The sequence below is a fragment of the Macaca fascicularis genome, chromosome 6 (assembly GCF_037993035.2).
Source record: "Macaca fascicularis isolate 582-1 chromosome 6, T2T-MFA8v1.1".
NCBI lineage: Eukaryota > Metazoa > Chordata > Mammalia > Primates > Cercopithecidae > Macaca > Macaca fascicularis.
Window position 1 is genome coordinate 85,042,891 of NC_088380.1, and position 15,423 is coordinate 85,058,313.

A 15,423-nucleotide genomic window follows, 5' to 3' on the forward strand; every position below is an offset into this window, starting at 1 on the left:
TAACATGAATCAAGTGGCTTTGCTGTCTACCCACTGCCTATTTATGCTTTGCCCCAGAGGCTATTTGCCTAGGGCTGCCATCCTGCTCTAGCTGTTTTTAACAAAGTAAATCTTACAATTTTCCACTAGGGAAGCTCTGGTTTAAAAGGAAAAGTTATCAGTAACTGTGTGCTAGAGCTGTCTGTATTCATGATTTTGTCTCCATATACTTTTTTGTTTTCAAATTCAGAAATTGTCTTGGGAGTATTTTGAAGCTAACCACATTTTTCATTACTCTCATTTTCTTGGTTATTTTCATTCCAAATTCTAAGAGTAAAATATATTTTTAAAAGCAGTTCTATGTTTATAAAAGAAGTTACTTGAAACTAAAAAAAAGTTTGTGTTTTATGGCTTTTTATGTGGATATTTTGAAGTTTGATCTGTTTATGCTGAAGCAATAAATAACATTAACTTTAGAAGGAAGACTTTCTTATTCTGATAGATATTAACTACAGTTAGCATCATCCCAATGGTACAAGTTTTAAAACTTATTATTATATCACATAAAGGCAGAGTACATAATACTGGTGCCATCAATGCTACAGAAAAATATAAATGATAAAAGGATTATAGTGTTTTACATTACTAGTCAAATTTAAAAATATTTTGGGTAGGGCCATTTTAAATTCTAGGGCAAAATTCATTTTACATTCAATTTTCTAGGTTTTGAATTCAGTATATTTGAAACGAGGTTAGTTAAAATGTTATGATGTTAAGATAAAGAATAAATGTAGAATATTAAGTCAAAAAGTCCAAACTATGACTTAATTTTTGAATTCACATCATTGGGTTAGAGTTTTCTTATTAATTTTCTACCACAGAATTTTAATTTTGATATTTTCCAAAAGGATATATATGAATTTCATTGTTTTTGAAAGCACTTTCTTGGAGGTTAGACAACCATGAAAGTCCACCTGCTTTGGAATTAGAATGTGTAAGTGAGAAAGTGCAGACAAGTTCTAAGCCACTGAACCCTAGGGCAGCTGTATGCCCACTACACATACATTTTGTTGACTTTAAAAATTAATACTGGCCAGGCATGGTGGCTTACACCTGTAATTCCAGCACTTTGGGAGGCTGAGGCAGGTGGATCATGAGGTCAGGAGTTTGAGACCAGCCTGGCCAACATAGTGAAACCCCGTCTCTACTAAAAAAATACAAAAAAAAAAAAAAAAAAAAAATAGCCACGCTTGGTGGTGGGTGCCTCTAATCCCATCTACTTGGGAGGCTAAGGTAGGAGAATCACATGAACCTGAGAGGCAGAGGTTGCACTGAGCCAAGATCACGCCATTGCACTCCAGCCTGGGCAACAGTGTGAGACTCCATTAAAAAAAAAAAAAAATTAATACGAATGAAGACTTCAGTTTTGTGCCTGATCAGTTGTTGCTGGCACCGAAATGCATCTTTTGTCCCCTAGCATGGCAGTTTACCAGTGTCCATGTCCAATCTCATTTGTGTAACCACTTACATACAGACCAGGACTTTTCTGCCTTTGGGTGCACAGAGGTGACACTTAATGAGTTGGAATTGTTCTCCTGTTAGGACAGAAACCTGTATCTTGGACTGTAAAGATTTTCTATTAAATCCAACATATCTATAATACACTAGTTTTATTCCTAAGGCAGAGTGAAGTTTTATATATATACTACTATTTTTTCCCAGCCTGACTGAGCCTGATTATCCTCAATCAGAGAACAGAGATTTTGCAATCTCTGTTCCTTCTGATGGCTCTATTCTACCCTGAAGTTTATATTCCTCCCTATGTATCTATTTCCCTATCTATAAACCATGAAGAAAAAACTCAACATTTCTCAGAGTTAAAAAAAATTATCCTATTATAACTGTGTCTTGTTACTGACAGGGCATCACTTTGTAAGCACTCACTTCCTTTTAAAACTTACCAATTATAACAGATGATATGGGTTTGATCTCTCAAGATTATTCTTAAGTGTTTACCAAAGAGGAGTTGCTGTTATCATAGGAGACTTCAGTAATGTATTATATTTTTCTTGAGAGTCTCTTAGGAAATAAAGTAAGAGTCTACCCAGTGTAATAAAGGAAAACTAAATAATTTCATAATATTTAATTTCTTTACTTAAAATGAAAATGTAATCACGATTTTGAAGGAAAGTAGTGTAATTAGTCAGTTTTATTTTAATTTCATGCTGGCTTCAACACATTTTTTGTCCTAGTGTTTCAAATAAGCTAATTATAGTCAAAAGATGCAAAGCTCAAAACTACGAATAGAATGTGAAAATCAGGACACTTATTAGGTGAAAATATACCTTTATAGGGTATGCAAACTATGACTTTCTTTTAATAATATTTGATCTCAACTTTCTTAGAAAATAGAGATTTTTTTGGTGGAAAATGATGGGATAACAAGTGATTATCTAGCTCAGCCATCTTCTGGACAGGCTGATGGATTCACAAAATTTTCTGAGATCTTTTTATGCATAAGCAAATTAAGAACCAGAAAAATAAAGTTGGTTGAGGGACACATAGTGAGTGGAAGAAAGTGCCTTGTTATTTTCAAGAATCTCAAAAGATGCACTTGGGCATTTCAAGATCAGTAATGTAACTCAAGCTAACGGGCCACCCCCGTCAATTCCTTGGCAGGGGGAAGCTGCTCCTTGAAAATGCTCTTTCAGGCCTGCAGATGAAGTACTTCCACCTGCACTGAGCATACTTTGGGCTGGGACATTTCTAAGAGTAAGCTAAGAAAGCAATTGATTCCTTTTTATCCGAAATAAAATAAATATATAATTTCAGATCCCTCAAAGCGCTGAAAGGGCTAATTAAGGGCACTCAACTGATTCTCAGCCAATGGATTCTTAGCAAGCAATTGGCTCACTGAACGTCACTGACCCTGTAGCAGATCCTTTAATCAAGTGGTGAAATTCAGGACTTCTTTGATCGCCTGTTCTGAAATGCTGCAGTGAAGGCAAACAAGGGATCTCAGAAGGGGAAGTGAAGGCTACTGGCGGTCCTCGTTGTCCACTTGGAGAGGCTGCCAGTGCAATGGTCTGAAGGCAAGGGGTTGGGGCAGCCAGATGGGAGGTTTGACAGGATGACAAAAGCAGTGGATTGCAGGGTGGCAGTGGTAGGTGCTATTCAGGGGAATATCCTTCACCCATTACCTTTTTTTAAGTGAAGACATTTTTAATACCACAGAGTGTTGAAAACATAATAAAAACATAACATATCACACTTGCAACTTATGGATTAAACAGTATTCAGAAAATAGATATCCTTAAAAGACATTAATAAGCCAGGAAGAATGAAATAAACAAATTAGGCACTCAAATCAAGAGCTTAGAAAAAGAATGAGAGACTAAACTGTAGGAAAGTGTAGGAAAGAAATAAGAACAGACATTAATACAATATAAAAAACAGTAGAAGGGATAAATAAAAAGAGCTGATTCTAGAGAGCAAAATACCTAACCCTATATCCATCAGTTTAATAAAAAAAAGAAAGGGAGGAAAGCACAAATGTGCAAAATTAGAAGTCAGGGAAAAGAAATAACTGCAGATATAGCAGTGATATCTGTGTTCCCCTGTTGTGGGAGGTATCACCCAATACTTTCTATGCACACTTTTGATATTTTGCTTTAAGGGCATAAGCAATGCTTTCCCCCGCTCCTAAAGAGGGCCTTTGGCTTCATCTTCCTAATAGAACATGACTGAATTTGAGAGAAGGAATCCACAAAGTGAGACAAACTATTATTTACCTCCTCCATTATTAATTCTGGCTTTCCTAAATTATAATAAACTTGATGTTTTCATAACCCTGCCTATGCTGATATGTCTATATGTCATATAGACATACACAATCAGCACTCTACCTGCCAGTCAACCGCAGATCCAAAATATTTGGAAGAAAGAAAAACAAAAAATAGCTATACAACAATAAAAAAAATACAAATTTTAAAATATAGGATAACAGCATTTTACATAATATTCACATTGTTTTAAGTGTTGTAATCTAGAGATGATTTAAAGTATACAGGAGGTTGTGCATAGGTTATGTGGAAATACTACACCATTTCATATCAGGGACTTGAGCGTCTGTGGATTTTAATATGGTAGGGGGATCAAGGCACCAATCCCCCAAGGATACTGAGGGACAACTGTGCAATCATCTCTCTCCTATGAAATGCAGTGAGAAGCCCACTCCTGAGTGTGTAATAACAAATGCTGAAATACTCAGTGGCCGAGGGGAAAGCCTCCTCCTGGTTTTACCATCATGTTCCTGCCTTTGCACATAGGTCTGATGCCCGCCTTCATAAAGACGACACTGACATTTGCTTCAGTAAAACACTCAACTCCTGCAAAGTGCCCCAGATCCGTTATGCCAGCGTGGAGCGCCTCTTGGAACGACTGACAGACTTGCGGTTTCTTAGTATCGATTTCCTCAACACCTTTCTGCACACCTATCGTATTTTCACTACTGCCGCTGTGGTGCTGGGGAAACTCTCTGACATATACAAGAGGCCTTTCACCTCCATCCCCGTCAGGTACACCTATCGCTAGAGATTTGCCTATCATTAGCATATGGCCCTCTTGGTTCCGGAGTCACCATGCAGGCCAGCTCTGCAAAGCAGATCCTAGGGTGTACTAGCTTGCTTCTGAAAGTACCATGCCCCTCCAGCAGAAGGCCATATGTAAAGGTCACACAGAGTTCCCCAGGCACAAAGTTGAAAACCTGAAATCTCCAATTGGCCTTTGCTTGCTCTGTGATTATTTGGAAATGAACTCCATGGCTTTCGGCTTTTCTTTTTTCTTTTCTTTTTTTTTTTTTTTTTTTGACAATTATGATTTTAAAACTTTAATATGCATAAGAATCAGCTTTCATGTGGTGGGGGGAGGGTGTCTTGATAAATTGCCGGCTCTGATTCAGCAGGCCCAGAGTGGAGCCTGAGTTCTGAATGTCTAACAAGCTCCCCAGAGATCCCAATGCTGGTGTTTGGACCACAGTTTAGTAGCAAGGGATTAGACGGTGGCTAATAAGTGTCTGTGCTGCTTTGGCAGGTGGAGGGTATACATGTAGCATTTAGATTAAGGAAAGTCCAGCGATAGAAGTGCAATGAGATTGTGGCCTATAAATGAAGGGAACATGTTCTTGAATGACATCTGGGAATTCATTTCACTTGGCTACAATCTCTTAGCCACTTTTGCTCTTATTTTAAGGTCATTGGAATTGTTTTTTGCTACCAGCCAGAACAACAGAGGTGAACATTTGGTGGATGGAAAATCCCCACGTCTGTGTCGCAAATTCTCTTCCCCACCACCACTGGCTGTGTCGAGAACATCTTCCCCAGTGAGGGCCAGAAAGCTGTCTTTGACTTCTCCCTCGAACTCAAAGATAGGAGCATTGGACCTGACGACTTCCAGCAGTCCCACCACCATGACCCAGAGCCCTGCTGCCTCTCCACCGCCACACACTGGTCAAATACCACTGGATCTCAGCAGAGGCCTCTCCTCTCCAGAGCAAAGCCCGGGACCAGTAGAAGAGAATGTCGATAACCCGCGCGTGGATCTGTGTAACAAGCTAAAACGAAGTATCCAAAAAGGTATTATCTAGCACATTTGCATAATTACACCCCACATTTGCTGGCCACCTGCCTCCTCACCCTTCCTTTTGGAACCCTGGTTCCCTTTCTTTACAACTTTAATACTTCTGCATAGAAAGTAGAATGAGCTCAATGGTGAGTTAGAAGAGAAAATTCCTGTAGATTCCTCTGGCCCTTCTGGAACAGAAAGCAAGATTAGGTGTCCTTATGCCCCTGTAGTAAAAGGCTTATTGTGGTCAGTTATCTGTGGAAGAATAGCATATCTGAATGGTACTGCTAGAGAGTTCTTGGACTTTGGTGAAGACTGGTTGGCTAAAGAGCCTAGCATGGTGCTTTGCACACCAGGAGATTGTGGGTGCTCTCACCTGTGAGCTCAGGCTGCAGAGCCTTCTCCTCCTCCATTATTTGCCTTAGGTACCTGTGTACCTCCAGCCTTTCTCTGCTGAGGATGAGCGAAGCTGGAAGTACCACGATGGCTTTTTTAGTTTAGTTATGAGGACAGTGCTCCATGTTATAGCAGAGGTATAGGGGAGAAATCAAATTGGGGACAGTGTTAATTGCTCGTGACATAGCCAAAATAATTTTTTTTTAAATGTTGATTAGATCATAGACTTTCTGGCTTCAATTCTCTACTGACTTCCTGTCACACTTAGAATAAAGTACATTCTCCCTGCCAGGGCCTTCAGGTCTGTGAGACATGGATCCTGTCTCCCTCTCCAGCCCCTGCTCCTGCCACGCTCCCTCATCCACTAGGCTACTGTCATATTGATTTCCTCTTTGTGTCAGAAATATGTTGGTCTTTCCTGCCCCAGGGTCCTTGCACTCGTTCTTTCCTCTACTTGGCCACTTTTGCCATGTAAGCTCCATGAGATTAGCAGTCTATCTCAGTCACCTCTGTACCCTCAGTGTCTTGGCCAGTGCCTGACAAGTAGTAAATTTTGGTTAAATGAATGAATGAAATAAAATATACAGTGAACCGAACGAGGGTCCTCTCTCCATCACTTTAGCTTCTCAGCCTGGTATAGTGTAGGGTTGGAAGAGGTGATTCTTGTTGCCTTTAAAGTCCAGTGTTTCTGTAATGAAAATAAAAATGATTCACAGAGAAATTACAAACAGCTTTTAAAAAACTGTATAATAACTGATTTATTGATAATATAATAAAAATTGGGCAATAAATCAGACAAAGTGTTCAAGTTTCAAGGTGGATTGCCCAGATGGATACACAGATGCTTGCCTTTCTACCTGCTTGAAGCTTCTATGTGTTTCTAGCTCAGATCATTTAAGTAAGCTCCCTGAGTGAAGTAGTTAATGGAATTTTAACTGGAGTGGTTGTCATCATCAAAAGTTGCACTCTTTTAAAGTCTTTAAATTGACAAGTTAGCAACTATGGAGGAGGAAAGGGAGAAGATAATTAAAAAGTCATTAGAACAACAAGCTTAAGCAAAATTATGATGGATTCTTCTCAGAAATAATGAGGCAGCGCACAAGCTGACAAGTGCATTCAGGGTTGCACCCAGCCCCAGTGCTTGGGAAACCCTGTGGAGGGAATGACTGGAATGGGGCATGGGGTATGGGAAGTACAGGAGCTTTCAGATCATGGCAAGTTTTTTCACCTTCTTTATTGCACTGTGGTAGATAGGAGAGGAGAAATCTGAAGATAAATTGGGATTCTCTCTCTCTCTCTTTATTTATTTATTTATTTATTTATTTATTTATTTATTTATTTATTTAGAGTTAGGAAAGCTTTAGGAACAAATATTTCAGTGTCCAACACCCGTGGCTTGGAGGCTGTGGTTTGATTGCTCCTCCGGCTGGGATGAGGATACAGTAAAGTCTCTTCAAGAGTCACTGAGTGAACCTCTTCTCTGTGCAGGATACTGTGTGTGCTAGAGTCCACAGTGGCAAATAGCACCTTCACCATCGTACTCTAGTCATGTGGATAATAGAGACACAACATAACTATATGGGCAGGTGGTATAAGAGGTGTAGATAGAGTGCTCTGGAAGCTGAAGAGCAGGGAGATCACATCTGGTTGAACAGAATCAAGAAGTGTCTTTGACATGAGCCAAAAGATATGTGGGCTGGAAAGAGGAGATGGGAGAACTTCTTGGCAAAGAGAATATATAAGTAAAGGTGTGGTGGTAATCGCTAGTGGTGAGTGCCATTTCTTTTTTTTTTTTCCGTTGAGATGGAGTCTTATTCTGTCTCCCAGGCTGGAGTGCAGTGGCACAATCTTGGCCCACTGCAACCTCTGCTTCCCAGGTTCAAGCTATTCTCCTGTCTCAGCCTCTCAAGTAGCTGGGACTATAGGTGCGCACCATCACACCTGGCTAATTTTGGTATTTTTAGTAGAGGTGGGCTTTCACCATGTTGGCCAGGCTGGTCTTGAACTTCTGACCTCAGCTGTTCCGCTCACCTCAGCCTATCAAAGTGCTGGGATTACAGGTGTGAGCCACCATACCCAGCCAGTGAATGCCATTTCTGCGAGCAAGAGGCATCACTGCTTCTGAAGGGACAGGCTTTGTCCTATTTTGACAGCATGGGCAGCCCCGTAGAGCAGACCTTGTTAGTAGTTCTTTTAGGGCTTTCTAGCACTGAGTAAACTTCAAAACAACAGCTCTCCTTGAGAATCTTTCTTCTCCTTCTTCTTACCATCCTAACCATCTTTAAGTGTATAGCTCCATAGTATTGTTGAACGACAGATCTCTATAACTTTTTCATCGTGCAAAGCTGAAACTCTATAATCATTGAATAATACCCCATTTTCTTCTCCCCCCAGCCCCTGGCAACTAGCTTTTTACTTTCTGTCTCTACAAATTTGACTACTTTAAGTTTAAGTACCTCTTATATATGGAATCATTCAATATTTATCCTTTTTTGAATGGCTTAATTCACTTAATGTAATGTCCTCAAGATTCAACCATGTGATAACATGTGATAGAATTTCCTTTTTTAATAGGCTGAATTATAGGAAAAGGCAGCATGCAGATACTACGTTTTCTTTATGCATTTATCCATTAGTAGACATTTGGTTGCTTCCACCTCTTGGCTATTTGCATAACGGTGCTATGAATACGGTGTGCAAACATCTCTTTGATATCACCATGATTAAGTGCTCCACTTTAACTTGTTGTGCAGGGAATGTTCCATTTCGATCACCAGCTTCCCTAGTTTTAGTCTTCAAGGTGATAATCCAATACCTTATCATGAAAGCTGCTTTAGCTACTGTCTAGGATGAAGCAGAAATCAAGTTTTTTTCCCTGGAATAATAAGCTGGAAAAAAGTTAGACTGGGATATCTTACTCTGTTTTGTGCTGTTATAGCAAAATATCTGAAACTAGGTAATTGTACATGAACATAAATCTGTTTCTCACAATTCTGGAGGTTGGGAAGTTCAAGATCAAGGTGCTGACATCTTGTGAGGCCCTTCTTGCTCTGTCATAACATGGTCAAAGGCAACACATAGACGTGAAAGAGAGGAAAGGGGGCCAAACTTATGCTGTTATAAGGAACCCACTACTGCAATAATGGCATTAATCCATTTATGTGTGTACAGGCCTCATGACATAATCACCTCTTAGAGGTCTTACCTCTCAACACTGTTTCACTGGGAATTAAGTTTTCAACATAGGAACTTTGGGGGAAACATTCAAACCATAACGTTGTGTCCCTGTCCCCCAAAATTTATGTCCTCCTCACATGCAAAATACATTCATTCCATCCCAATAGCCCCCAGAGTTTTAACTTGTTCTGGCATCAACCGATAAGTCCAAAGTCCAGAGACTTATGTGAATCAGATATGGGTGAGACTCAAGACATGATTCATCCTGAGGCAAATTCCCTTCCAGCTGTAATATGGTGGTGGGACACATATAGGATAGACATTACCATAGTGAAAGGGAAAAACAGGCAAGAAGAAAGGAATAACATGCCTCAAGTAAGTCCAAAACCCAACGGGGCAGACATTAAATCTTAAGACTCCAGAATAATCTTTCACTCAATGTGCTGCCTCCTGGGTACACTGGAGTGGGGTTAAGTGCCCAAAGCCTCAGGCAGGCCCAATCCCATGGCTTTTCTGGGCTCATCCCACATTTCAGCTCTCATAGATTAGAGCCTCTTGTCTGCAGCTCTCTCAGGCTGGTGTTGCATGCTGGCAGTTCTAGGATTTCTGCAATGGCCTCACTCTCATGGCGCCACTAGGCCATGAGAGTCTCCAGTGAGGACTCTCTTCAGTGTCTCCATCCTTGCAATAGGTCTCTGCCTGGGACCCTAGGCTGTCTGCAGCATCCTTTGAAATCTAGGTGAGGGAAGCTATGCCTTCACAGCTTGTGCATTCTGTGCACCTGCAGAATTAGCACCACATGGATGCCACCAGTGTTTTCCATGTGCACCCTCTGGTGCGGTGGCCCAAGCTGCACCTGGGTTTGCCTGGGCCACAGCTAGTGTGGCCAAGGAGCACTGCACAGGAATGTGGGGAGCAGCCCTGGGCAGCAAATGCTGTGGTCCCTTAAACTCCTCTCTGCAAACCTGGCCCTCAAGGTCCTAGCTTGTCTGAAAGATCTCTGAAGTACCTTTGGAGTCTTTCTCCCATTGTCTTAATGAATAGCACCTGGCTCTCTTTCAGCCATACTCTCTTTAGTACTAATCTTTTTAGCAAACGGTCACTTGGCCACAGCCTTGGTTTACACTCCCAAAAATGCCTTTTCACTCTTTACATGGCTGAGCTGCAAATTTTCCAAGTCTTTCTGCTCTGTTTCCCTTTTAATTATAAATTCTGCCTTTAAACCATTTCTTTCCTCTTATATATATTTAAAAGTAGCCATGCAACTTCTTAATATTTTGCTTATAAATTTCTTCCACCAGGTATCCTAGTTCATCACTCTGAAGTTCTGCCTTCCATAAAGCCCTTGTGCATCAACACAGTTCACTCAAGTTATTTGCTACTTTGTAACAAAGATGGCTTTTATGCCAGTTTTCAACACCTTGTTTCCCATTTCCATGTGATACCTCACCAGAATTGCCTTTACTATTCATATTTCTACCAACATTCGATAATTCATGACCACCTAAGTAATCTCTTAGGAGATTCAAACTCTTGAAAGCTCTTCTCTTCTTCTGAGTGCTATTAATGGCATCGTCCTTAACACTCCATTCATGGCAATACAGGCTTTCTCTAGCCCATTCCTTCAGACTCTTCCAGCATCTGTCCATTACCCAGTTCCAAAGCCACTTCCACATTTTCAGGTATTCGTTATAGCAGCAACCTCACTTCTCAGTACTAATTTTCTGTCTTTGTTTTGTGCTACCTGAGACTAGGTAATTTATAATGAACAGAAATGTATCTCTCACAGTTCTAGAGGCTGGCATCTGGTGAGGGCCTTCTTGCTGCATTATAATATAGTGGAAAGCATCACATGGGTAGGAAAGAGAGTGAAGTAGGCCAAACTCATTCTATGCCCAAGATAAAGGCATTCATTCATTCATGAGTGCAGAGTACTCTTGATGTAACCACCTCTTAGAGGCCTCACCTCTCAACACTGTTGCATTGGAGTTTTGAGTTTCCAACATATGAGCTTTAGGGGACATATTAAATCATAGCATGGGGAGACCAAGATAAATGAGAAAGAGCTGGATCAAGCTCTTAGGGAAGGACACTGACACAGACTTCGAAGACCTGTCAGTACAGATATTGGACAGAGTGGGATCATGTGGACACAGTCAGTGGCTGCTGGAGAGCTTTGTCATGTGGCAGCACTGATCATTCATGGCCTGGGGCCAGCAGATGGAGAGGACCTGTGAGTAACAGTATGGCAGAAATATTAGGCTCTTTCTCATATTAGAGAATTAAGCTGAAGGCTTCATGCCTCTGCTGCTCACTGGATTTCCCCAAAACAAGTGATTTAGTGTTATATTTTTATCAGTTAATTTATCCAGATGGTTCATAGGTTAGAAATATCATTTTAGAGTTCCAGGTCATAGTTAAATGCCGAGCTCTTTCCACTCTGGGTAATGGAGAAAGTCCAAGATTGTATCTAGGAGGGGCCCGTGGCACTCGGTGAAGCCCGTAGAGCCAACCTTTACTCCAGAGCTGTCAGCTCCTCTGTTCCCCGGGCTTCTTAGTCACATTCACTGCCTAATGCATCCCCCTTAGCTCTCATCTTACCCTGATTCCTCCCTTAGTCCTTCCATTAAGCCACTTCTTTGCATCTTAATTTATTTCCCCTTTCTATAGCTGTCCTCTAATTTCTTTTTAATGCATTTATTTCCCATCTTATATTTAAAAATATTTAAGGTGGTCATTCAGAGAGACGCAGGGTACAACTACCCTTAAAAATTAAATAGGTAGCTGGACATGGTGGTTCACACCTGTAATCCCAGATTTTGGGAGGCCGAGGTGGAAGGATTGCTTGAGCCTAGGAATTCAAGACCAGCCTGGGCAACATAGTGAGACCTTGCCTCTACTGAAAGTAAAAATTTTTAAAAAAATAGCCAGGTGTGGCTGTGTGCACCTGTGGTCCCAGTTACTCAGGAGGCTGAAGCAGTAGGATCGCTTGAGCCTAAGAGGTCAAGGCTGCAGTGAGCTCTGATCATGCCACTGCATTCCAGCCTGGGTCACAGAGTAAGACCCTGTCTCAAAAATCCAAAAAAAAAAAAAAAAAAAAAAAAAAAAAAAAAAAAAAGACAAAAATAAAATAGGTAAGGAAATCAGGCAATGGGGGAAAAGGAATAAGTTGTGTGTGGCCAAGTGTATGGTTACTGAAAAAATGAATACTGTGTGGTCTTCTGCAATTCCTAGAGTCCCCTGACTTTGGTTCCAAGCTCCTGTGCTGACAGAGTAAAGACAGGAATATAATCAATTAATGTGATCCATATTGAAGGCTAGGAATAGATTGGTTGTGCAGGTACATTCTTGCTGGTTCTTGAGACTGAGCACAATTTATCTTGTGGATCCTTACAAAGGAAACACTCTGGGTAGAAAGTTTAGAATTAAGTCTCAGGTTGAGGTAGCTCTTTGGCATTTTTCTGAATAAGTGAAACAAAGAAATTACAGACTCAGTTGTGGGTTTTGTGTGTTTGTTTGTTTGTTTTTGGATTGGTGTATGGGCAATACTGGTCATTAATAATTTTAGGAAAGTCCTTGATGAACACTACTTCAGCATGAGTCTGAAAGTTCAGTGTGTGTGTGTGTGTGTGTGTGTGTGTGTGTGTATGATGTCTGTAAGAGCCAAGAGTGCTGCTGTGTTAACCCTGCTGTCTAGTCTGAAAAATTTGAGTTGACAAAGAAAAAGGAGACATTGACCCATCTTTAATTTGAAAGATGTTTGCATGTGCCTCACATAATGTTAACACTTAAAACAGTTGGCAAACTTGAATACGAATCCTGTGCCAAGAACTTACACATTTTCTGCTTTTCACTTAAGAATACAACCCCACATCATCGAATTGTATAATATCAGTTTTGCCAATTAGGTCCCTACTGATGCCATAGGTCTCTCTCACTGCCATTCAGCTATTCATTTCAGGGCATGTTTTTTGAAAAGCGCTTGTGACCTTTGTCCATTTTTATTGTCATTGCAATGATAATGCCAGCTTTGCAATATTTCCTGGCAGGAGAACGTCAAACAATGTGAGGAGGAAGAAGCGAAATAGGAAATATCCTTTAAAATGAGTGAGGCAATGAACTTAGGGGAAAATTAGTTCTATTTAATTTCCCTCTGACTCAGTCCCTACATCTGCTCCAGGCTCATCCAACACTCACTAGTACCCTCCCTTCTTATTACCAGGTAGTTTCTATCTTCTTCAACCCCAGGTACTTCTACAAAACACAAATATCAGCCAGACTCAGATATCCAGATTCCACCCAGTGATGGGTTCTCAACAAAAAACAAACCAACAGCGGGCAAGAAAGGCGAGCCAAAGGGTCGCTCACTGTATTCAGACCCCATTACCCCCTCAGTGTTCACTTAGACCATGGCTGTGCAACTTAGCCACCTAAGTGTTGCTGCACAGCCCACAGCACTAGTGTCTGTTTCTGTGTTCTTAGTTTGAAAATTGCCTGCCTGTGGGCTGAAAGTGCTCCCGATTTTAGCATTTGTTTTGAGCCACATCTGCCCACTCGTCCTGCAGGCAAAGCTGTTTGCAAGGAGCCTGATCAGAAGTGAATATGCCAGAAGGAATTCTCCCCTCAGCCCCCAGTGCTGGCATGGTTTCTTCTCTCTGTAGGTGCCTGTTAGCTTACAGGATTCTTCTTTGCTTTCCTGTTCTTTCTTTTTTTTTTTTTTTAATTATTATTATTATTATTTATTATTATTATTATTATTATACTTTAAGTTCTAGGGTACATGTGCATAATGTGCAGGTCTGTTACATATGTAAACTTCTGCCATGTTGGTGTGCTGCACCCATCAACTCGTCAGCACAGTCAGGTTCTGTCCAGCTTTCTCACTGGGAAATTTCCTGGGTTCAGTGTAATTGCTGTCTAATGATTTTCTCATTTTCCTGAGATGACTGAATGGTTGAATCAGATCAAGGACGTGCATTTCATATTCTGCTCATTCTTACAGAGCAGATGCCTTCCATTACTGAATTTTGGGGGAGTTATTTAGAAAATAATAAAACCGACAGCTAAGCACTGATTTTTTTTTGTCTGCATCTTGCATCGTTGCCAGCTTTACTGTAATTATGTCATTCTGAGAAAGATTCTAACCATTTCCTTTTCCTGGCCCCTTTGTGTTTAAAAAAGCAAAATTGTGGCCATATTTCTAAGCGGATAAGTCACATGCAAGTATAAAAATGGCCTTATATGAAGTCATTAGGGGTTTTTGAAAGTTTGCTGAGTGAAATCTTGAATGGAATGGCAAAGCAAAGTAGTTCTGCTGACAGGATTAATGTACAATTAGTAGAGGTGACACTAAGCTTTTATCAGTGGGAATTAATGAAAAACCCAAGGAGAATGGAAGAATCGTTGGAAACTTATTACATTTTTGTGATATTTTTCTCTGAAAGCACATACACAAAGTTGTAGTCTTACCTGCTTAATGAATCAGTGGAAGGGGCGTAGAAACATCATTAGTAATGGTCTAACAGTGACCCTAAAATGATGTCTGTGTTATTCTTGGGATGCTAGCTGCAGCAAAGAAGCTCAAATGACCTTAAACCCTCCCAGTGGTTCATTTAAAAAGTTTTCACTTGCTTCCTGCTGATCTGTAGCTCTAGCTCAGAGATACCCAGTAGAATTTTCTGGGAGGATAGAAATACTCTATAGCTGGGCTGTTCGATACGATAGCCACTAGCCACATGTGGCTGCTGAGCACTCAAAATGTGGCTAGTGCAAGTGGGAAGCCAAAATGATAATTTAACTTTAGTTAATATAAATTTACATAGCCACATTTGGGTAGTGCTGTCATTTTGAACAACATGGCTTTAGATCCCTGGGCCCCCGGAAATCCCTGGTGAGGGCCACATTGATAGAGATTCAAACTTTCTTTGGTTTAGGGGACAACACAGGCAAAGAACTTGTGAAGTTCTGGTTTGTAATCCCAATCTGATTTTTAACCTGAAAAAGTCATCTTTCCCCACTCCGAGAAAGCAAAAACATTTGGAAGGGCAGGGGATCCACCACATACCCCTGTTCGTTTTAACATCTGCTGCTTCATTCAACAGAAGGGGCTGGCCGGGGTCAGCCAGGCCCAACAGGGTCAAGACAGGGTTAGAGAAGATCCTTATTTAGATTTAGTGTCATCAGCACTTGACTTGATTTCATATTAAAGCCCTTTAATGAAATGCTTATTATCTGTAATGAACTTTTGTT

At 40.7% G+C, this 15,423-nt stretch overlaps 1 protein-coding gene across 10 annotated transcripts in view; it reads left to right on the plus strand.

The window, feature by feature from the left end:
• RASGRF2 (Ras protein specific guanine nucleotide releasing factor 2) overlaps positions 1–15,423 on the plus strand; it is a 265,274-nt gene that overhangs the window by 143,616 nt on the left and 106,235 nt on the right. For 8 of the 10 annotated variants that reach the window (XM_005557287.4, XM_005557290.5, XM_065546425.2 and 5 more), the window contains 2 exons: positions 4,308–4,556; positions 5,230–5,612. In XM_005557287.4, the coding sequence (XP_005557344.2) occupies positions 4,308–4,556; positions 5,230–5,612 (632 nt within the window). The remainder of the gene's footprint in view (positions 1–4,307; positions 4,557–5,229; positions 5,613–15,423) is intronic. The other 2 variants (XM_005557289.5, XM_073993714.1) reach the window with 1 other exon arrangement.